The following is a 22796-nucleotide window of genomic DNA, read 5'->3' on the forward strand; positions in this document are numbered from 1 at the left end:
TTAGAGTCACTTCAGTCTGGGATGAAGTGTGCAGACTTGTTCTTCCTTCTCAGTCAGCAGGCCGGGCCTTAGGGGTGCAGGTTAATCCCCTGGCAGCAGTACAGTCCTTCATCTGTAGTACCCACAGCTCAATGAGGGTGCTGAAAAGTGGGTCTAGCAGCCATAATTGTATACCTGGTGCCCCCTTTGAATTAGGAAAAGATTTGGGAGTTTTCCTCTTACAGAAGTGTCTGGAATTTCCTGTCTCCTGCCCTGGTCCCAGTCTGTCTGGGTGCACACTATGCTAGTGTGAAGTCCTTTCTTTGTGTGTGATCTGGGCCAGTATCTTTGAAGTGCAAGTGTGGTAGATGACAGCCTCCCACCCCCTTCATCAAGCAAGGAGAACCCAGCCTTCCAACACCCAGACCCTCCATCGTGATCTTGTCAAGGAGGAATACACAAAGGTCAAGTACACCTTGTCATGGGATGACCCAGGAACAAGCTGCAGGCACAAAATGGTTAGTACAAGAAAATACCAACTTTCTCAGAATTGTGATTTAAAAAGCCGACTTTGCCATTAAAGAGACTTTTTAACATACAATTCCCCAGACACCAAACATGATATTCCTGCCTACTCCCCAAAGAAAGTGTTATCACTTATTAAATATAATAAGGTGACACAATTTAATCCTATGATAGCGGTTGCCCGTGCAGTAGTGAAAAACAAATCTAGGAGTTTAACCTAGGGGTGATTTATTGGTTTTAAAAAGGACTTTTAGGCCTGGCAAAAGGCTAATTTTGCCAGGTGCAAATAGAAGTTTAAAACTGCACAAACAGACTGCAATGGCAGGCCTGAGACATGTTTAAAGGGCTACTTAAATGGGTGGCACAATCAGTGCTGCAGGCCCAGTATTAGCATTTAATGTATAGGCCCTGGGTACACGTAGTACCACTTTGCGAAGGATTTATAAGTACAATAAATGTGCCAATTGAGTGCAAGCCAATTTCACCATATTTAAAGGAGAGAGCATAGGCACATTCTATTTGGTTAGCAGTGACAAAGTGTGCAGAGTCCTAAGGCTAACAAAAACAAGTTCAGCTAAACAGGAGGAGTGAAGGCAAAAAGCTTGGGGGAAGACCACCCTAAGGCTGGCAGATCTAACAATGTTCTTTTGATGAGTTGGTCCAACAGATTTCTGTACTCCTTTCCAGCGCTTCCCCTGATTCCATCCATGCTACCGAAGCTGAAGTATGGATGATTGTACCAGAATGGTTGAGGCGGTTTTGGTTTCCAGAGCCTCTCTGTCTGTCAATAAGGCTGCACAAGATAATGCCTTGCAGACCGAATCCTTTGTCAAAAAGCGCAGTTGTTGAATTTGGCTGCATGGCTCTCGACGTCTTGCAATGTGGTCTCCTACATTTGACTCGGGCTAACATGGACATTCCTAAAGAAGCCAAGTGTCCTTTCACTATGACTTTGTACAGTTTCCAGTGGAAAAGATTTGTCATGTGGTGTCAGCAAAACAATCCTGATCCTCTTTGTTGTCAGATAGAGGTTAACATCCCTTAGCCCTCAATGGCACACCTGCCATGAAAGGTGGCATTCTTGGTAGTGATTGCTTCAGCTAGACGGGTCAATGAGCTGTCAGCATTATCTGCAGTAGATCCTATACAGTTGTCCATCTCAGTAGGGTAGTACTGAGAACTCAGCCTAGTGTTTTTTTCACCCAAAGCGGTCTCTGACTTTCCCACTAATCAGTTTTTAATTAATCCGTCCCCTTCAGCTGATCACTACACCCATTCGATGTTAGAAGACTGTTAAAAGTTTACTTAGAAAAAACCCCAGACTTACTAACATCCAACCACTTATTCTGATGGATACATCTGCCAGTGGAATCCTCACCTTGTGAATATCCCCTTGCGTCTGCAACATTCGGAAATTCTTTTTGTAGCTTTGCGCCGACGTGGACAACGTCACAGAGGCACGACACCGCGCGCGACTCCGCTGACGTCACCGACTCCATAATAGGCCAACGCCGGCGTGATGACATCAGTTCCCTTTTTTCCGCGTCGTCGACGCTAACGGTTTCTAGGGATCCTCGGTAGCTGTTGGTAACTTTGTTACTGTTTGTTTCTTTTCGGTGTCCTTTTGCTTCTTTGTGTCGAGATGTCCACGAAGAAGACTAGATTCAAGCCCTGCGGAGAGTCCGGCAAGATGATGTTTATTACGGATCCGCACGAGTGCTGTGTTTGGTGTTTGAGTTCGGACCATGACGTCGAAGAATGTTCGTCCTGTAAGAAAATGAATCCCAAGGCTCTCCGTGAGAGGGAGGCGAAACTCCTTGTTGCAAAGTTGAAGAGCAGAAAGGACAAGAAGAGGTCGAGGTCACGGACTCGTCGTCCGAGGTCACAGACTCGTCGTTCGAGGTGTCGCTCGAAGTCGCGCTCGATGTCGTCTTCGGTGCATGCTTCGAAGTCGTCGAGGAAGAGATCTCATGAGTCTCGCCATCACTCTGGGAAGGACTCAAGCTCGAGACCGAAGTCGCAGGTGAAGTTGCTTCGCATGGATGTGGAGACTCCGACTCCGGGGGGTTCAAGTCTCCGAAGTTGAGGCTTCGCCTGTGAATTCGCCTGTTCATTCACCGAAGCAATTGTCGAATCCTTCTCCGGCTCCAACTCATTCTTCTGACCAGAAGGGTGAGGGAGAAGAAGATGAAGGAGAAGAGGAGGCTCCGTTGCCTGCGGGTTCGTCGACCCCGGTGCACCAGCCTGAGGTGGAGGTCGAAGTCGAGAAGACTCAGCTCCCTCAAGAGCAACCTGTGGGCTCTTATCCAGCTTTTCCTGCTCCAGGTCAGGACCCTACTCAGTTCCTGAATGCTATGTATGGAGTGTATTCAAGGGCTATGTACCCCTCTGGTGCACCGGTTGGTCCCACGGGTCCATTAGCATACAATCTGGGTATCCCCCAGACTTACGCTCCTGCGCCTTTTATGCCATTCATGCCGGCTCTGACGCCGCCTTGGCTTTTCTCGGCGCCGCCGAAGCCTTCGACGCCAAGAACTTCGACGCCGACACCCTCTACGCCGATTCCGATCCGACCTCGTGTCCAGCGGTCTGGTCATCCGGCTTCGGGCTCGACGCCGGCTACGGCTCCGACGTAGTCGATTCCGGATCTGTCGACTTCATTCATGAAGGAGAGGTCGAGGCGTGAGGCACAGACTTCTGGAAGAGCAGAGGTACCGTGAAGCAGAAATGGAAGAGGGTGAGCTCGAGGATTCAGAGGATTTTTTCGATGATCTGAGAGAGGCTAGTGGTCTTGAGCTGTCTCCTGATTGGGATTTGGGCTCTGTTTCTGACGCCCCTTCTAATGATGTGACACCTTATCACGTGGTTATAAGGAAGGCTGCAGACTTGTTGAATATAGCACTTCCTACTGCAGAGTATAAAGCTAATATACTGACTGAAGTCCTTCATTCGCCTACCTCTGTGGTCGAGCCTATGCTCCCTTTCAATGATGCTTTGGCGGAGCCTATATCTGAGGTTTGGAAAAGGCCGCTTACAGCCCCTGTTGTTTCGAGCGCTTTTGCAAGAAGGTACAGGGTGGCGCCTGTTGACCCGGACTTTTTATCCACACACCCCTTACCAGAGAGCTTGGTTGTGCAGGCAGCCTGCTTGAAAATATCTGCAGGCGCTTGTCCACAGGTTCCTGGGGATAAGGATTCAAAGAAGCAGGACCAGGCTGCTAAAGTATTTTCCTCGGCAAGCATGGCGCTCAAATCGACTAATGCTACTTGTCTTATGGGACGCTATATCCATGCGTTGATGATTCAGTCAAACAGCTGGTTCCAAAACTTCCTGAGGAGGATAGGAAGGATTTTCAAGAGGTGATTGTTGACACTCAGGCTGCCGCAAGACAGGTCATTCAGAGTGGTCTGGACACTGCTGACTCGGTAGCAAGAGTGATGGGTTCTTCAGTGGCCACAAGAAGAGCGGCATGGCTTAAATCATCTGAGTTCTCTGCGGATGTCCAAGCTGCCTTGATGGATTTGCCCTTTGATGGGTCAGGATTGTTTGGAAAGAAGGCTGATGCTGCTTTAGAAAGGTTCAAGGACAGCAGAGCGACAGCGAGATCTTTGGGCCTGCAGTCCAGAGGTACTGCGGTGAAGAGGTTCAGAGGTTTTGGCAGGTCTTCCTTTCGGACCTACAGACAGCCAAAACAGCAGCAGCAGCAGCAGCAAAATACGCTGTACAAGTCGTACAGAAGCAGGCAAAGAGCTCGTCCAAGGGGTCGTCAGGCCTCCTCCTCCTCTTCTACCTCTTCCCAACCCCCTGCCACCACAGCAAAGCAGCCCTAGATCCGCCATTCCGGATCATGTGGGCCCAGTGGGGGGCCAGCTTACCCATTTTCTACGAGATTGGGAATTGATTACATAGGATCTTTGGGTTCTCAATCTCGTGGAGAATGGGTATGCTCTTCCCTTTCGGGAATTTCCCCCCAATTACCCTCCTTGCAAAGGTTTTTGTGCAGAGGACCACCTGCTGCTCTTGCAGGAAGAAGTCCTGGCTCTGTTCAGAAAGGGTGCGATAGAGGTGGTTCCAGAGCAGGAGAGGGGTCAGGGGTGCTACTCCCGGTATTTCCTGATCCCCAAAAAGGATGGCAGACTTCGTCCAATCCTGGATCTCAGGATCTTGAACCTTTACCTGAAGCAGGAGAAGTTCAAGATTCTCACCCTTGCACAGGTTCTTCAAGCGCTGCTGGAAGAAGACTAATGGTGTCGATCGACTTGCAGGATGCGTATTTCCACATCCCCATTCTGAAGTTGCACAGGAAGTATCTCCGTTTTACGGTGGGATCACAACACTACCAGTTTGCGGTCCTTCCGTTTGGTCTTACTACTGCGCCTCGAGTCTTCACCAAGGTGATGGCAGTGGTGGCTGCACATCTCAGAAGGTCAGGAGTTCCAGTATTCCCTTATCTGGACGATTGGCTGATCAAAGCAAAATCTCCAGAGAAAGTGCTCCATCATCTGCAAGTCACAACTCAGTTGTTGTATAGGTTGGGTTTTTCAATAAATGTACCCAAATCTCACCTGGTGCCCTCCCAGCGCAACCTGTTCATAGGTGCTGTACTGGATACAACTGTATGTCGGGCATTCCCTCCACCTCAAAGGATTCGCGACATACAGGAAATGATTCCTTTATTTCACAATGGAGCGGTCATTCCAGTCTTGAAGGTCCTTCGTCTGCTCGGTCTGATGGCTTCCTGCATTCTGCTGGTCAACCATGCATGCTGGCACATGAGGGCGCTCCAGTGGTGCCTCCGCAGGCAGTGGTATCAGCACAACGGAGATCTCAGGGAGTCCATCAGGATCTCCAGAGATACTGCAGCGGATCTGTCTAGGTGGAGTGTGGAGGGCAATCTGTCTCAAGGAAAGCCTTTCCAACTTCCTCCTCCGGTGGCCACAGTGATAACGGATGCGTCCACTCTAGGGTGGGGTGCTCATCTGGGGGATCTGGAGATTAAGGGTCTTTGGTGTCCAGAGGAAAGGTTGCTTCACATCAACCTTCTGGAATTGCGGGCTATACGTCTGGCGCTCAAGTCCTTCCTCCCTTCCCTTCGCGGGCGGTCGGTTCAGGTCCTGACGGACAACACCACCGCGATGTGGTATGTAAACAAGCAGGAAGGAGTAGGGTCGCAGTGTCTCTGCAGAGAGGCTCTGCGTCTCTGGTCCTGGGGTCAGGACCATCAGATTTGTCTGATGGCAAATCATCTGGCCGGAGTTCTGAACGTGCCTGCAGACAGTCTCAGTCGGCAGTTCTCAGCCGACCACGAGTGGAGGCTTCATCCAGAGGTAGTTTGTCACGTCTTTCGGACGTGGGGGACTCCTCAGGTGGACCTGTTCGCCACTCGCTAGCATGCTCACTGCCCGTCATTCTGCAGTCTCCGATGCAGGGAGCTTTGAGGGATGCGTTTCAGTTGAGTTGGGGCTCGCAACTCCTTTACGCGTTTCCTTCCATACCCTTGATACCTCGGGTTCTGAGGAAGATTCGCCAAGACTGGGCCCAAGTTATATTGATCGCCCCGGATTGGCCAAGAAGGGTGTGGTACACAGATCTTCTCCACCTCTCCTCGTGCCCGCCGCTCCGTCTCCCTTTCAGGGCAGATCTCCTCTCTCAGATGGAGGGGCAGGTTCTACACCCCCAGTCCTTCCACCTTCATGCCTGGAGATTGAACGGGGCAACCTGAATTCCTTTTCTCTCCCACTTGATGTGGTGGATGTCATTCTATCGGCCAGGCGTGACTCCACCAAGTCAATCTATTCATACAGATGGTCTAAATTTGTGACTTGGTGTGGGGAGAAGTCCATTGACCCTTTGCGGGCTCATTTGTCAGATATACTTCTATTTGCTCTTTCTTTAGCGCAGCAAGGTTTTGCTGTGGCTACAGTGAAAGGTTGTCTTTCGGCTTTGTCGTCATTTCTCTGCCTGCCGGATCAGCCGTCCTTATTTAAATCTCCTATTGTTTTAAGATTTCTGAAGGGCCTTACAGATAAATGTCCTCCTACTCCTTTTATTGTGCCTCAATGGGACTTGAATCTGGTGCTTACTTTTCTAATGGGTTCCCCTTTTGAACCTTTACATAATTGTCCTTTGAGGTTGTTGTCTTTTAAGACGGTTTTCCTAGTTGCAATTACCTCGGCAAGGAGGGTGAGTGAGCTTCAAGCTCTTAGTTCAAGGCCCCCATTCTTGACCATTCATGCTGAACGAATGGTTCTTAGGACCAGGGCTGCCTTTCTGCCTAAGATGGTTACTCCTTTCCGTCTAGGACAGTCTATTACCCTTCCTACCTTCTATCCTCCCCCTCACCCTTCCAAAGAGGAGGAGCGGCTTCACCGTCTGGACCCTAAGAGGGCGGTGAGCTTTTATCTTGATAGGACAAAAGACTATCGACTTGATGACCAGCTGTTTGTTGGATTTGCTGGCTGCAGAAAAGGAAGAGCTGTGCACAAGCGCACACTTTCGATATGGATAATACTATGCATCAAGATCTGCTATGCCCTGGCTGGTAAGGAACCTCCGGAGGGTATAAGAGCCCACTCTACTAGAGCAAAGTCTTCAACATCTGCTTTGTCTAGGGGTGTACCTGTTGAGGACATTTGTAAAGCGGCAACTTGGGCCTCCCTCCACACTTTCGCGAAGCATTACTGCTTAGATACCGAAGTGAGGAGGGAAGGCCACTTTGCGCGTTCTGCCCTCCATGATTTTCTGGTATAGAAGGGTGGACACCCTCCTCCGGGAGTGGGGACTGCTGTGGGAATCTATTCACAAGGTGAGGAATCCACTGGCAGATGTACCCATCAGAAGAACAAATTACTTACTTTCGGTAACGCTTTTTCTGGTGGATACAGTATCTGCCTGTGGATTCCTCACTGACCCACCCGCCTCCCCGTTGTCCACTCTTCTATACCTGAGTAACTGTGATATTAATATGTTTTTAATTGTTGAAGGAAAAGTTTTATTTCAATTGCTTTTCTGCTTGGTTTCACACTGTGTGTGTTATCTTGACATTTGTGTACTGTGTATATATCTACTGATGTCGGTCCGTCCGTGTGCCTCGAAGGCACGGAAAAAAGGGCGGAACTGATGTCATCACGCCGGCGTGGGCCTATTATGGAGTCGGTGACGTCAGCGGAGTCGCGCGCGGTGTCGTGCCTCTGTGACGTTGTCGGCGCGAAGCTACAAAAAGAATTTCCGAATGTTGCTGACGCAAGGGGATATTCACAAGGTGAGGAATCCACAGGCAGATACTGTATCCACCAGAAAAAGCTTTAGCGAAGGTAAGTAACTTGTTCTTTATCAACACAGATACCCTCTCACTGATACTGCGTCCACTAAACAGACCATTGCTAGAAGGATAGTGTCCTGCAAAGCCTGTTGTCAACGAGCTAACAAAGCACTGCCTGGTAAACATAGGCGCTCATAACTTATGGAAAGACATCTACTACTGCTTGGTTAAGAAACATTCCTCATAAAGATCTCTTAATACCTTCAGTAAACAATGTTTGGATGAGGATTCTAATGCTGATACGATGGTTGGTCAGGCAGCGTTATAGACGCTGGATAGCTAAAATTGTACATTGTCAGCATCTTTCTGTAAGGATTACCGGAATCTGCTTTCACGATTTTCCGCTACTCTACTCTAGTTTGGGGTCTATTAGTGAGGACACCAGCATGAAGAAGGAAATGTTACTTGTAATCCTAGTTCTGATAAATATTTGTAACCAATTATTTTTCACCTTGTGAATATGTCAGGCACCAAACTGGATTCGGAGTTTTTCATTGCCACAGTGTGCAGTTCTGCTTTGTCCTGCCCCATAAGTGACGCCGGAGCCACATATATATGCCACCCTTGCATGCTGGCATCATTTATTTTCTTACTGCACCTTTGAACATGGATCCAGAGCACACTACCTCACTTTTTTCTTGTCTGATTGACAATTATTTTGTGAAAATGTTATCTGTGCACGCGATCCTGTTCCCTTCGATGACTACAGGATCCAAACCTTGTAAGGACTGTCTTATCTGTGAAGGAACCGCACCAAGGATGTTTCCGGTGCCTAGAGCTTTTTCAGGACTCCAGGTCTTGCGGGAACAGACCAGGCTGAGTCCCAAGGCAATCTGGGACCACAGTGTCAAGCTTTACATTGCGAAACACATTTGGAAGGTGCATAAGGGCCGGTCCAGGTTGAAGTTGAGGACTTGGGCCTATTTCCATTCTCAAGGCCTTGCTCGTAAAAGGTACTCTTCATATTTGAAGTTGTCCAGTAAGTTCAAATCGAAAAGGAAACATAAGTCGAAGTGCGACTCTCCCTCTTCCCACGCTCTCGTCAGAAGTTGCGTGGACATTGAGGTGCCTCTCGATCTTGTCCCCTACCAAGGAACCGATTCCACAGTTTATGCCAATGCAACATGAATTTCTGGGTCCATCGGCGATGCCACAACAAGTTGAAGCCATATTGTACATTTTTGGCACCCTCCCCATTCCCTCTGATGCACCTTCATCCCAAGGATTTCAGGAGGTTTCTATTCTGAATACTGTTGGCAGATCTGTCCTCTATGCCATTTGCGCGTTTCTTCGGAGGCAGGCTCAGCCACAGTTGTTTGTAAACCCCCTCCAGATGACTGCAAACCTCCGAATGCTTTTGGGGTTTTCGATCAACGTGTCAAAGTCTCACTTGACTCCTTTTTAGAGGCTTCCGTTCATCCAAGCTGTTTTGGAAATGGTACAGTTTCAAGCCTTCCCTCCGGATCAAAAAGTCCAAGTTCATTTGGGCTATGATCTCGATGTTCCAGCTTCTTTCCTTGTCCTCAGTGCGAGTGGCTCTGAGACTTGTAGGCCTACTGCATCCTCCTAGTGGCCTATGCCAGATGGCACATGCAGGCTCTGCAGTGGGATCTGAGGTCTCTAAAGGCTTTGCATCAAGTGAACTTGTTGGATTCGATGCAGGTTCTGGAGGAAACTACGAAGGGCCTGTAGTTGTTGATTACTGACTTCAATGGGACCGTCCTCAGACCCTTCTCCCTGCCCCACCCAGCTCTGACAGTGGTGATGGACGAAACACTGTTGGGGTGGGAAGGTCGTCTGGAAGAGGTGGAGATAAGAGTCTACAGTGGAGACACAACTCCACATCAGTCTGCTGGAGTTGCCGGCCAATCGCTTGGCATTGATGGTCTTCATGCGACCATGAAAGGTAAGCGGGCAGCACCACCTTCTTATGGTACGACAAAACATGGCAGAGTGAGGCTCTGGGCCCTGTGCCACGAGGTCCTGCTCCTTTGGAACTGGCTGAGTCGGCAGCGCTTCACCCCAGTTGTGAACCACCTCGTGGGATCTTTAACTAGTCGGCCAGATGAACTCAGTTGGTGAGGCCTCACAAACGGCACAGGGCGTCTTTCAGCAGTGGGGAAAGCCCTAGCTAGATCTCTGCTCCTCAGACAAGAATGAGCAGTTCCAACACTTTTATGAGTTGTAGCTCCAAAGAAAGCTCTCTCGAGAGATGCATTCTGCTTAGAGTGGAGCTCAGGACTCCTGTATGCTTTCCAGCTTCTGCTTTTCCTGTCCCGAGTCTGAAGAAGATCAGGAACGACCGAGTCACCCTCATGGATACAGATTGTGATACCTAGAACTTCTGGATATGAACATCTGTCCTCCGATGAGACCACCGCTTCAGGAGACTCTTCTGTCGCAGCTGCAGGGTGGGATTCTGGGCAGTCTACATCTTCATGCGTGGAGATTGAGCAGCAGCTACTAATGTCACCCACTAATCCTACTGGATTAGTGGGAGACGTTCTGATGGCCAGACGTTCATCTACAAAATCTGTTTACCCTGGACGCTAGGGCAAGTTTATGACCTGATTCAATTCCCGCCAGACAGGCCCATTATAAGCAACGTTGTTGAATGTTCTGCTTTTTGTGTCGTCTTTATTCCAGCAAGGACTTGCAGTGGGCACAGTTAATGGTTACGCTGGCATCCTTTTTTACATTTGCCAAACCACACTTTCATTAAATCACCTGTTGTGATGCATTTTCTTAACGGTCCATGCGTTTCCTCCCAAACTTTTTGTAGTGCCGCTATGGGACAATAATTTGGTCCTCACCTTCCTGATGTGTACTCCATTTGAGCCAATGCACAGGTGTTGTTTGCGTCTCCTGACTCTCAAAACAGTGTTTCTCTTTAGTAATCTCAGCTCCTCGCAGGAGTGAGCTGCAAGCTCGGTCTGTGTACCCACCATACACCACCTTTTTCTGGACAAACTGGTGTAAAGTTTTGACTCTGATCTGCATTCTTACTCAACCTAAAGCAAAATGAAGACACAGTCCAGCTGCAGAACAATTCCACTTCTTTCGGCTTGGTCCATAACAACCCATAAACACCTTCTAGGCGCATCATAAGCTTGCTCACGTCGTAGGAATTTGACTGGTACTTGATAAATGATTGTAGAGTATTTGATCAAGAATACTTTTAACCTGATCAGGGTTTTCTGGAGCTAAAGGAGTGACTGAAAATCCTAGCTCTAAATTAAACAGTCAGGCTGTGAGCTTTTGTGCAACTGTGTTAAGGGATTCTAGAAAGCGGGGTCTGGAAGCGTCTTCCAGTGCAACAGACAGAAGAGTAAAGATTAGCTGTAGTTTGTTTGAGGTGTGGGCCTTTTTGTAGGGTTCAGAGTGGGTTATGTGGCCCCTAGTAGCCAAAGAGTCACTGAATAAACATGGGTCTCTCTTCTATGAAGGGCGCTGGCAAGAGAGAAATTGGCCTCTGGTTGGCAATGAAGGACTCAGGATGTCTTGGAGCTGCAGGTAATTTGGAAGAATCAGAAAGAGGTAACGGCAGCAGTCTAGTGAGGATGATGGCTTGAGCCGCTGTCTTGTGGCAAGTTAGTAGTAGAAGAGGAATGATCTTCTGTAACATCCTGATAGAATACTAGTAGGTTCGGCACAACCCTGTTAACTTGCCTACAAAAGTAAGAGCATGGTCAAAGAAGAAACGCAAGCTTACACGCACATATGACTGGAATGGGTGCAATGCCAAGATGAGAGGGCGCCAGTCCCGACTCCAGAGAGTGGAGGGTCCCCGGAAGATAAGAACCTATCTGTACAGTTACATTTTCAGCAACATTTCCTCATCCGAAAGGCAACACAGATAAGAAGAGTACCAAAGTCATCAGATGACATCATGACATGGAATAATAATCTCCCTGTCATATCCGGACATCAAACAGCTGGTTTACTTTCAAGAAGCCTCCGGAAAACTCATTAGATTCTTTTAACAATACCTAGAGATATTATTGGAGCTGATCATGATTTTAGACTTTATCAGTTCCAAGATTTACTTGCTAGACCAATTAAAATAGCAGTGTAAAGCAGAAGCCTGAATAGAGCCACAAGCTCAAAAACCCCTGTAAGTTGAAATGTTACCCAAGATCTTTGTGTAATTGAGAATTGGACCAACAATGACTAAACACTGTTACCAGCGTGGCATAGGAGTCCACATACGGTGGCTGAAGGGCCAGGTGGAGAATGGCAAGTCATCAATGGCTTCTGTAACCGATCTCTTCTGTGGCGGGGGGTTACTGTTACAAATGCATTTCTTCTGTGATGGGTGGTGAATGGCTTCTCTGATGGGTGGGGTCTGTGATAGGTGGCGGATGGTGTCTTTAATGTATGGGGTCTGTAATGGGTGGCAGATGGCGCCTCTGACGGAAGGGTCTGTGATGGATGGCATCTGTGATGGGTGGCGAATGGCGCCTCTGATAGATGGGGTCTGTGATGGGTGGTGGATGGCGTCTCTGGAAGTGTCTGGATGAATGGTGCCTCTGATGGGTGGGGTCTGGATGGGTGGGGGATGGCACCTCTGGAAGTGTCTGGATGGATGGCACCTCTGATGGGTGGGGTCTGTGATGGGTGGTGGATGGCGTCTCTGGAAGTGTCTGGATGAATGGTGCCTCTGATGGGTGGGGTCTGTGATGGGTGGGGCCTGTGATGGGAGGGGTCTGTGATGGTTGGCAGATGGTCCCTCTGAGGAAAGGGTCTGTGATGGGTCGGGTCTGTGATGGGTGGGGTCGGTGATGGGTGGGGTCGGTGATGGGTGGGGCCTGTGATGGGTGGGGTCGGTGATGGGTGGGGTCGGTGATGGGTGGGGTCTGTGATGGGTGGGGTCTGTGATGGTTGGCAGATGGTCCCTCTGAGAAGAGGGTCTGTGATAGGTGGGGCCTGTGATGGGTGGGGTCGGTGATGGGTGGGGTCTGTGATGGGTGGGGTCTGTGATGGGAGGGGTCTGTGATGGTTGGCAGATGGTCCCTCTGAGGAAAGGGTCTGTGATGGGTCGGGTCTGTGATGGGTGGGGTCGGTGATGGGTGGGGTCGGTGATGGGTGGGGCCTGTGATGGGTGGGGTCGGTGATGGGTGGGGTCGGTGATGGGTGGGGTCTGTGATGGGTGGGGTCTGTGATGGTTGGCAGATGGTCCCTCTGAGAAGAGGGTCTGTGATAGGTGGGGCCTGTGATGGGTGGGGTCGGTGATGGGTGGGGTCTGTGATGGGTGGGGTCTGTGATGGGTGGGGTCTGTGATGGGAGGGGTCTGTGATGGTTGGCAGATGGTCCCTCTGAGGAAAGGGTCTGTGATGGGTCGGGTCTGTGATGGGTGGGGTCGGTGATGGGTGGGGTCGGTGATGGGTGGGGCCTGTGATGGGTGGGGTCGGTGATGGGTGGGGTCGGTGATGGGTGGGGTCGGTGATGGGTGGGGTCGGTGATGGGTGGGGTCGGTGATGGGTGGGGTCTGTGATGGGTGGGGTCTGTGATGGTTGGCAGATGGTCCCTCTGAGAAGAGGGTCTGTGATAGGTGGGGCCTGTGATGGGTGGGGTCGGTGATGGGTGGGGTCTGTGATGGGTGGGGTCTGTGATGGGAGGGGTCTGTGATGGTTGGCAGATGGTCCCTCTGAGGAAAGGGTCTGTGATGGTTAGGGTCTGTGATGGTTGGGGTGTGTGATGGGTGGCGTCTGTGATGGATGGGGTCTGTGATGGTTGGCAGATGATCCCTCTGAGAAGAGGGTCTGTGATGTCTTCTGTGTTTTTTATAGATCCAAACCCAGATAAACCCGCACGCTATTATCTTCTTACCCAACACCGACGGCATGGAGATGCTGCTCTGCTACGAAGACGAGGGCGTCTACGTCAACACGTACGGCCGGATCATCAAGGACGTGGTGCTGCAGTGGGGAGAGATGCCCACCTCTGTGGGTAAGAGCTGCTGAGGCTGAGGGGCATGCCTGCTTTCTGAGTTACCATGGGGTGCGGTGTGTTGCTGTTGCCTTTTCCTTGTAATGCTAACATCACTAAAGTAACACTTTGTATTCTTTACTTATGTTTGTTTTTAGTAATGCTTGTAAAACCACAATTTATGCCAGGGTGCTTTACTTGAAACACATTCTTATGATTACATATGACAATCCATTCTGTATCTGAGTTATGAAATTCTAGAAAACCAGTGGAAGGCCATAACTGAGAGAGAAGTAGAGAGAAGGGTTGTGGTTCTGGAAGAGGCATGCAAGGATTAGATTGAAATGGAGTCATGGAAGAGAAGGACAGGAGTCGTGGAACTTGTGGAGCCGGCAGGAAAGTGGATGGAGGAGAAAGAAAAGCTGTTGCATCCAACTTCCTTCCAGTTCCGCATTGCTGCCGCCGACCCCTCCAGTGTCCAGGACAGGGTGGGTTAGAGTGTTCGGGAAGGTCGACTATCTTTATTAAGTGTGTCACATGCTCAGCTCCTGGTGTACTCCGCCCAGTTTGAGTGGACCAATAGCTTCTCTTCTACCAAGGAAACTGTTTGATTAGTAATGACCAGTGCAGACTCTCTCAGCAGAGCCCGACACCTACACGAGACACTCTTCCTTTAGGTAGTGTAGGCCTCATACCAAGGCTGAGCTCAAGGTGTGACCGAAGCAGGACATTGAAAACAGATTAGAGCTAAAGTCCCTCTTTAAGATCTGCCCGGCTAATTCTGATCTGTGTGCTAACTCCTATGACCACCTCTATCCTAGGTATGAGTTTCATGGTAAATATTGCCAGCTCAAACCTGCTGATATTTATCAGGTGACAAATGTTCCCTATTTACCTGAAAAAGTGGATTTTGGTGGGGTAAGCACAGAAAACTCCTAACTGGGTGGTGTTTCACACCTGATAAATATCACACAAACTACCAAGGCGCTCGTATGAGGGCCAAAGACATTAAGGTTCCAGCAGAGGTCAAAATGAAAATTGTGAAAACACATTAACTAAAAATCACAGATTAAGAGGGGATAAAAGGAGCAAACCGGATTAAAATTAGCTTTAAGATTTTCTCAAAAGTAGTCTCTTTGAGGATTTCACTTCCTTTTACTTGTTCAGTTTAAGATCTTAGCATCACAGTTCTTGTTGTGCTGTAAAGTGGTGCATAACACTATAGAAAACGGTTAATTAAATCTCCTTCTCCATTTCTGCCACTTGATGTGGCCAAAAGATTGTGACCAATTTCTTTCTGTTGTGCTGTGTGTAGCTCACCACTCTTATGACCATGTCTTGTATTTGTTTTTTAGCATACATCTGCTCCAACCAAATCATGGGCTGGGGTGAAAAGGCCATAGAGATCCGATCCGTGGAGACTGGACATCTGGACGGAGTGTTCATGCACAAACGGGCGCAGCGTTTGAAGTTCCTCTGTGAACGAAACGACAAGGTCCAACGTGTTTTTGACTTTTTGCCTGCCTTTCCTAGACTCTCTCCCTTTATTCCTGTTATTCTTTGCTCTCTGTCCATGTCTACTCCATGTCTCTTCCACCATCATATCTAGTTATGCTTGCGCACCCATGAGGTCTGCATCTGTATGGAAGCTTACGTGTCTATGGAGGACTGCGTATCCATGGTTATCTACATTTCCTTGGATATCTATATAACTTTAAATGCATGCTTGTGTATGGAAGTATTGGTGGATAATTGTGTGTATGACTGCATAACCAAGGCTCCCTGATTATCCATGGCTGCCTGCTTTTCCATGGCTGCCTGCTTATCCATGGCTGCCTGCTTATCCATGGCTGGCTGCTTATCCATGGCTGCCTGCTTATCCATGGCTGCCTGCTTATCCATGGCTGGCTGCTTATCCATGGCTGGCTGCTTATCCATGGCTGGCTGCTTATCCATGGCTGGCTGCTTATCCATGGCTGGCTGCTTATCCATGGCTGCCTGCTTATCCATGGCTGCCTGCATACCTATGGCTGACTGCATATGTTTGGATGCCTGCCAGTTACTTAATCTCTTGAACTCACTCTCTCCATTTAGCACTGATGTGATCTAGTGCAGCTAATTAATTAGGATGTTTATGCCTTTGCGACTAGAAATTCTGTATTTCTGCATCGTAGGCTCTTCATCGATAGTCATAAATGCTTAAATCATTCCCCGTAGCGTGCGTGAACCTTGGAACACCTTTTTATAGTTGTGTTCCATGGAAACATTATACTAGAATGTCTGTCCTTGAGTTTAAATACAGATCGGTGGAACGAAAGCTGAACAGATGCCTCATTTTTCCATCAACCCCTGGACTTGTCATCGATGGTCAGGCTCTTCCCACCTGAAGGGGGGAATGAAGAAGAGGAGTATGGACCCTTTGAGGAGGACCCCAATGGTATGAGGAGCAGGGTGACACCAGTGGCCTGGAAACCATCCCAGACTCCGGCACGCTGTCTCCTCTACGCCCCCTTTTGGAGGAAGGCACATCTTTTGTGACCTTGATGCATCGGGTCTTCAGAGGTCCGTGACCTACAACTGCCAGCCTTTGAGGTCAAGACCACTGTCCTGACGGAGGTCATTCTTCCGGGCTGATCTTTGCCGAGCCCTTACTTTCATCTAATGAGGCCCTCACAGACATGTTTCGGGGAACTGGGCTAAACCTTGCACAGGGGCTCCTTTGCACCGCATGATTGCCTCTTGTCATCGTCCCGCACCAGGAGATCCAGCCTTCCTCACAGCATCCCTCCCCTGCGAGCCTGTGGTGTAGGCATCAACAGCTAAGGTCAACCCGAGTGCATTCCCTTCCACTCCACCATAAAGGGAATCCAAGAGGCTGGACACTTCTGGGAAGAGAATCTTCTCTTCCACCTGCTTGGCCTTGCGCCAATATTCCCATGCTCTATGGGACTCAGTTGCACAGCTGCTGCCGAAGCTCCCTGAAAAGGGCAGAGTGCTCCTGAACCAAACCCTGGTGAATGGTCAGGACGCAGCTGAGTTCGCCATCAGGTATGGACTGGACACTATAGACTCCCTTGCTAGGGCCTTGGCCTCTATAGTGGCACTTCACCACTATGCCTGCTTGCGGTCCTCTGGTTTTTTGGGGGATGTCCAATCATCCTAGATTGACATGCCTTTCAATGGTTCCCACCACTTTGGCGACAAAGCTGACAGGGCACTCAAGCGTTTTCATGCAAGTAAGGTCACCGCCAGATCCCTGGGCCTTTCTCTGACTAACCGACCACAGCAACAGTCCTTTCATCCCTTCCGTGGAGGCAGCTGTGGCTTCTATAGGCAGCCTCAATACCGTCCTTACCCTCCCCTCCCAGCCCTGCAGACTTCCCAGCGTTTTCGTGGCACGGTAGCAGATCCACGAGAGGATGCTGGAGCCCGACCCAGTGCACTGTCCAGTCCTCCACCCCTCCGGGTACCACAGCCTCCCAGCAGTTTTAGTGAGCACTCTATCCAACACGCCCACCCGGTGGGCAGTAAGAACAGGCACCGCCTGCATCAATCAAATGAAATAAATTCTGCCAAGTGGGTGTTCTAAATTGTGCAGAGCCCTTCCATTTGTGGAAACCCCTTCTCCTTTGCCGCCATCCCCAGAACGGCTGACTGGGGACCATCTTTACTTGCTCCGTCAGGAAGTGCGGGCTCTGTTGGCCAAAGGAGCCATTGTGAAGGTGCCAGCACCAGAAGCAGGACGTGGTTGTTATTCCCTCTACCTTCTCGCTCCAGGCAGTCATCACCCACCTCCAGACTACGGCAAACCTCCTGCACTTGCTAGGGTTCACTCTGAACATGCCAAAGTCACACTTGACTCATTCTCAAACTCTTCCTTTCATCAGAGCTTTCCTGTACACAATACAGTTCTGGGCTGCCCTCCAGAGCGGAGAGTCCAGTACATTCAGGCTATAATCCCGATATTTCAACCTCTATCCTGGATTTCGGTCAGACTAACCGAGGCTGCTGGATCTGATGGCCTCTTGCATCCTGCTGGTGAAGCAGACCTTATGGCACACGCATGCTCTACAGCGGGACCTGAAGTCTCAGCACTGGGTCCGATGGCCTCCTGCATCCTGCTGGTGAAGCAGACCTGATGGCACATGCATGCTCTATAGTGGGACCTGAAGTCCCAGCTGGTACAGCATTAGGGGAATCTCTCTGACCTGGTCCAGATTTCAAAGGAGACTGTAAAAGATTTGTATTGGTGGCTAACGAGCCACGATTGGGTCAACTGCAGATGGTCTTCCTTCCCCACAAGGAGCTGACAGCGGTGACCGATGTTTCATGTCTGGATTGGGGTGGCCATCTGGGAGAGGTGGAGATCAGAGGACTCTGGTTTCCTGCAGAGTCTCAGTTCCACGTTGGTCTCCGGGAGTTGATGGCTAATCACTTGGCATTGAAAGCCATCAAGGGAAGGCTGGTGAAAGTATTCACAGACAACACCACTGCCATGTGGTATTGTAACAAACCGGGCCTTTTGGGGTTGTGAACTCTAGAACAGTAGGCCATGCCCCTCTGGACTTGGCTGGAGTGCCGGGACATCTACCTGGTTGTGTCGGGATCTCTCAATCAATCAATCACAGAATTTGTAGAGCGCTCTACTTACCCGCGAGGGTCTCAAGGAGCTGGGTAAAAAAATAGGGGGTGGTGCTGCTACTGGTCTAACAGCCAGGTCTTGAGTAGCCTCCTGAAGGTCAGCAGGTCTTGGTTTTGTCGTAGGCTGAGTGGAAGGGTGTTCCAGGTCTTGGCGGCGAGGTGGGAGAACGAACTGCCGCTGATGGTTGTTCTTCGGATGCGCGGGACGGTGGTGAGGGAAAGGTCGGCGAAGCGGAGCTGGCAGTTAGGGACGTAGAAGAGGAGTCGTCTGTTGAGGTAGGCTGGGCCGGTCTTGTGGAGTGCCTTGTGTGCGTGGATGAGGAGTTTGAAGGAGATTCTCCTGTCGACGGGGAGCCGGTGCAGGTTCCTCAGGTAGGGGAGTGATGTGGCTGTGGCGTGGTACGTCCAGGATGAGGCGTGCAGAGGCGTTTTGGATGCGTTGCAGTCATTTGATGAGCTTGGCCGGTGCTCCTGCGTAGAGGGCGTTTCCATAGTCAAGTCTGTTGCTGACAAGGGCCTGGGTGACTGTTCTTCTTGTATCTGTCGGATCCACCTGTAGATCCTGCGGAGCATGCGGAGGGTGTTGAAGCAGGAGGAGGAGACAGCGTTGACTTGCTTGGTCATGGAGAGCGTTGAGTCGAGGATGACTCCCAGGTTGTGTGCGTGGTCGGTGGGTGTCGGGGCTGCCCCCAGTGTCGTCGGCCACCAGGAGTCGTCCCAGGCTGAAGGGGTGGAGCCGAGGATGTGGACCTCCGTCTTGTCTGTGTTCAGCTTTAGTCGGCTGCTCTTCATCCAGTCGGCCACGGCCTTCATTCCTTCGTGGAGGTTGGTTTTGGCGCTGAGGGGGTCCTTGCTGAGGGAAAGGATCAGTTGGGTGTCGTCGGCTTAGGAAATGATCTTGAGATCATGTAGTCGGGCGACGTGGGCTAGCGGTGCCATGTAGATGTTGAACAGTGTTGGGCTGAGGGATGAGCCCTGGGGAATGCCGAGGATGATCAGGGTGGCTTCGGAGCGGAAGGGGGGAAGGCGGATGCTCTGGGTTCTGCGGAGAGGAAGGAGGTGGTCCAGTCCTGAGCCTTGCCTCGGATCCCAGCGTTGTGGAGGCGTGTGCGTAGTGTGTGGTGGCAGACAGTGTCAAACGCGGCTGACAGGTCCAGGAGGATGAAGGCCGCGGTTTCGCCGTTGTCCAGCAGGGGCCTGATGTCATCGGTGGCGGCGATGAGGGTAGTTTCGGTGCTGTGGTTGATGCGGAACCCGGACTGGGATGGGTCCAGGATGCTGTTCTCCTCGAGCTAGCGGGCCAGTTGTCTGTTGATGGTCTTCTCGATTACCTTCGCCGGGAACGGGAGCAGGGAGATGGGTCAGAAGTTCTTGGGGTCTGCCTTGGGTTTCTAGAGTAAGGCGTTGATCTCGGCGTGCTTCCAGCTCTCCGGGAAGGTCGCTGTCTCGAAGGAGATGTTGATGGCTTTCCGGAGATGGGCTGCAATGGTGGTGCTGGCTTTATTGAAGATGTGGTGTGGGCATGGGTCTGATGGAGATCCGGAGTGGATGGTGTTCATGATTTTGACGGTGTTGTCGTCGTTTATGTTGGTCCAAGAGAGCAGGGGATCGGTGCGGACAGTGGCTGTGGGGGCTTTAACTCTGGCCAGTTATTTATCCATACTTATACTATGTACTATCTCTCAAATTAGCACTCCTCCTGAAAGGCAACTGCCAGTACAATGCATTGTGGGACAAGGTGCCCCCCACCCCAGGTTTTAAAGAGCCAAGTTCCTTTTGTCCTCTGTGTTCAATGTGAGCTCAACACGCTGCAGATTTGGCTTTGTCTTCTCTGCTGAAAGAGGGTTTCGCTGCATTTCTACAAGTATAATCTGGAGAGTTATTCCAAACATGAATGGGAAAACGAGGCGTCTGCTGGCTTTCATTCCACTGATCTGTATATGAATGTCTGGACAAAGATCTTCTATGATACTGTTTCCAAGGAAGGCGACTATATGAAAAGGTTTTCTGTGGCCAGCACACGCAGCAATTATTCAAGCATTTGTGACTTCAATAAAGATATTTAAAATGCAGAACGAGGACCGCAGGTACAGGAGCCTTTCTTTTTGCACAACTGTCCCTTCACCCCAGCCTCACCCCACTAAATATATGTCACACACCAAGAATACAGCATATACCCTTCCTTCACTGCCCCCTCCTTTCATGGTCATCGTACCTTCACCCATTTGGAAAAGGTATACCACAGACAATTCTGTAATAACAAACATGTTTATCTGTTGCTCTGCTCACCATCCTTTGCATCTGGATGGTACAGGCCTGCTCCAGCAGGTAAGGCTGGAACACACTTCTTTAAAAGATCCCCGTCGCTGCAAGAGCTTTGGAGTCTCCATGTTGGAGTGTTCCTCCACGCGTACGAGCCTTAAATCTTGTTGATGCATCACCACTGCAACACACACACTATTTCTGTTTTGTGTGCAGGAATGGGCTTCACTGGCTCTTCACCCTTGTAGAACAGTTCTGTACTTCTTTTGCTGTCTCGCATTTTTAGTAGCATGTTCCTATGCATTTTGTTTTTATAGTGACTTAAAAGAAGAACTTGTCTGCTTCTGCTGCACTTTGTCTTCACAACGAGCTTCACGCATTGTCTAGGTTGCGGCACGCAGTTCTTGGATGCTGAATAGCACAGTCTCTGTATCTCATATTTGTAAACCTGTATCTTGGGAGTTTCTGTGACTCCTGTACTGGAATCCGCCTCAGATTGCTAAGGAACCAATCTGTTTGTGTCCAGGAAGCGGCTGGTACTGAACTACACCTGGGCCAGGACTGAATCAGTAGCTTCTAGTCAAGAGGGACAAAGTTCTGGGAACAGTTGTGTAGTCGTTCTTGCCTGTTGGTATTTCCAAGAGCGTTGCCTCTTCCATTTCAAAGCTTTCTACTTCTCATTTAGACGAACGTCTTCGAGGTGCTCACACCTGTGAGCGCCTTTCAGAGGGTAATTGTTAAGACTTGGGATCCTGCATCAGTGGGGGACCTCTATAGCCCAGTTTTGCCGCGTGAATCTTTTTGGATTCACTACGCTGTGCATTATTCCGCCATCTAGTTGTTGAGTCAGGAATTGTAGTATTTCTTCTTTTTTTGTTTTTCGTGGCCCAAGTGGACATCGACATACCACCATTTGGTGTCCTTTGTGATGTCGACGCGCTTCCTCTGGAAGCTCCCACCTTTGGTCGCCATCTTCAGATTCTTTTTTCCGTTGTTGGGTCTGGATCAACAGTGTAGGGAACTCCAAAACTTTGGAGAAAGAATCGAGGAAAAATCAAAGAAGCATCGAAAATATCACCGTAAAAGACACCGGAGAACAAGTAAGGACAGAAGTCGACGACAGAGGAGAGAACATCGAACAATTTGACGTTCCTATGGAGAATGCGCATACAGGGGGCTCCCAGGGTGCGGTGATGGATAAAACTCCGTTTAAATTCTGTGCAAACTGCCACCACAAGTATGCACAAAAGGATCAACACCTGGTTTGCAATCTCTGCCTGCCGCTCGACCATCGAAGCGAGGACTGCAACGCCTGTGCAGCATTCACCCCGAAGACCCTCAGACTAAGGGAGAGGCAAAGAAGAGCAAACTACAACATGCAGGGGTAGGGGGCACCCCCATCGCTCCGAGATTTGGCACTCTCCAGCGAAGAGGTAGACAACATCGCCGAAGAACCGGAGGACGCCATAGTCGTCGAGGTCGAACAGAAAACGTCATAGGAGGTAAGAGAGTCGCCGAACCCTAAACACTCCACTGATACTCACAAAGGCGAATCAAAGTCCTCGAAAGGAGCAGGGCCGTCGAAGCACTCAACATCGACAGCTGCATCCAGGGACAAACAGCCCATTTGTTCCTTTGAGAAGGACTCCCAGATGGCAAAATCCCAAGACGAGGGAAAGGCGCCGAAGAGCAGCCACGAAAAAGAGGCCTCGTTGTCGAAAAGCGAAGGCCTGAGAGCGGTTTCGACGTCGACAACCCCAAAGAGGAAAGCCGAAACCCTCTAAGCCAAACACGCGGCTGAGATGGAAAAGATAAAGAAAAGACTCGAGGCCAAAATTGCAAGCATATTGCAACGCAAGAAAGACTTCGACGAAAAAAATGAAATTCTACAGCATCCCGTCGAAAGCCACGGCCGAAACATAAAGGTGCGTCGAGGATTTCCAACCGCCGACCACACCTGAACCTGGAGAGGAACAGGAAGAGGATGACCTGTACTATGGCGACGCCGAAGGGGAGGAAGATGAGCAAACTTATCAAGACTCAACGTCCTCGGAGGCTTAGGACTTGCAGTGGCAAGACCTCGTCGACGAGTCCCCGGAAGAGGGGGTAGAGTCATATCCGTTGAGGCCTTCGCTGCCGG

At 50.0% G+C, this 22796-nt stretch overlaps 1 protein-coding gene across 3 annotated transcripts in view; it reads left to right on the forward strand.

Moving 5' to 3' along the window:
- The window catches only part of MINK1 (misshapen like kinase 1), a 631604-nt gene that overhangs the window by 589956 nt on the left and 18852 nt on the right, over positions 1 to 22796 (forward strand). For all 3 annotated transcript variants that reach the window (XM_078670621.1, XM_078670619.1, XM_078670620.1), the window contains 2 exons: positions 13615 to 13774; positions 15109 to 15248. In XM_078670621.1, the coding sequence (XP_078526747.1) occupies positions 13615 to 13774; positions 15109 to 15248 (300 nt within the window). The remainder of the gene's footprint in view (positions 1 to 13614; positions 13775 to 15108; positions 15249 to 22796) is intronic.

Source organism: Lissotriton helveticus, chromosome 12 (genome assembly GCF_964261635.1).
Source record: "Lissotriton helveticus chromosome 12, aLisHel1.1, whole genome shotgun sequence".
NCBI lineage: Eukaryota > Metazoa > Chordata > Amphibia > Caudata > Salamandridae > Lissotriton > Lissotriton helveticus.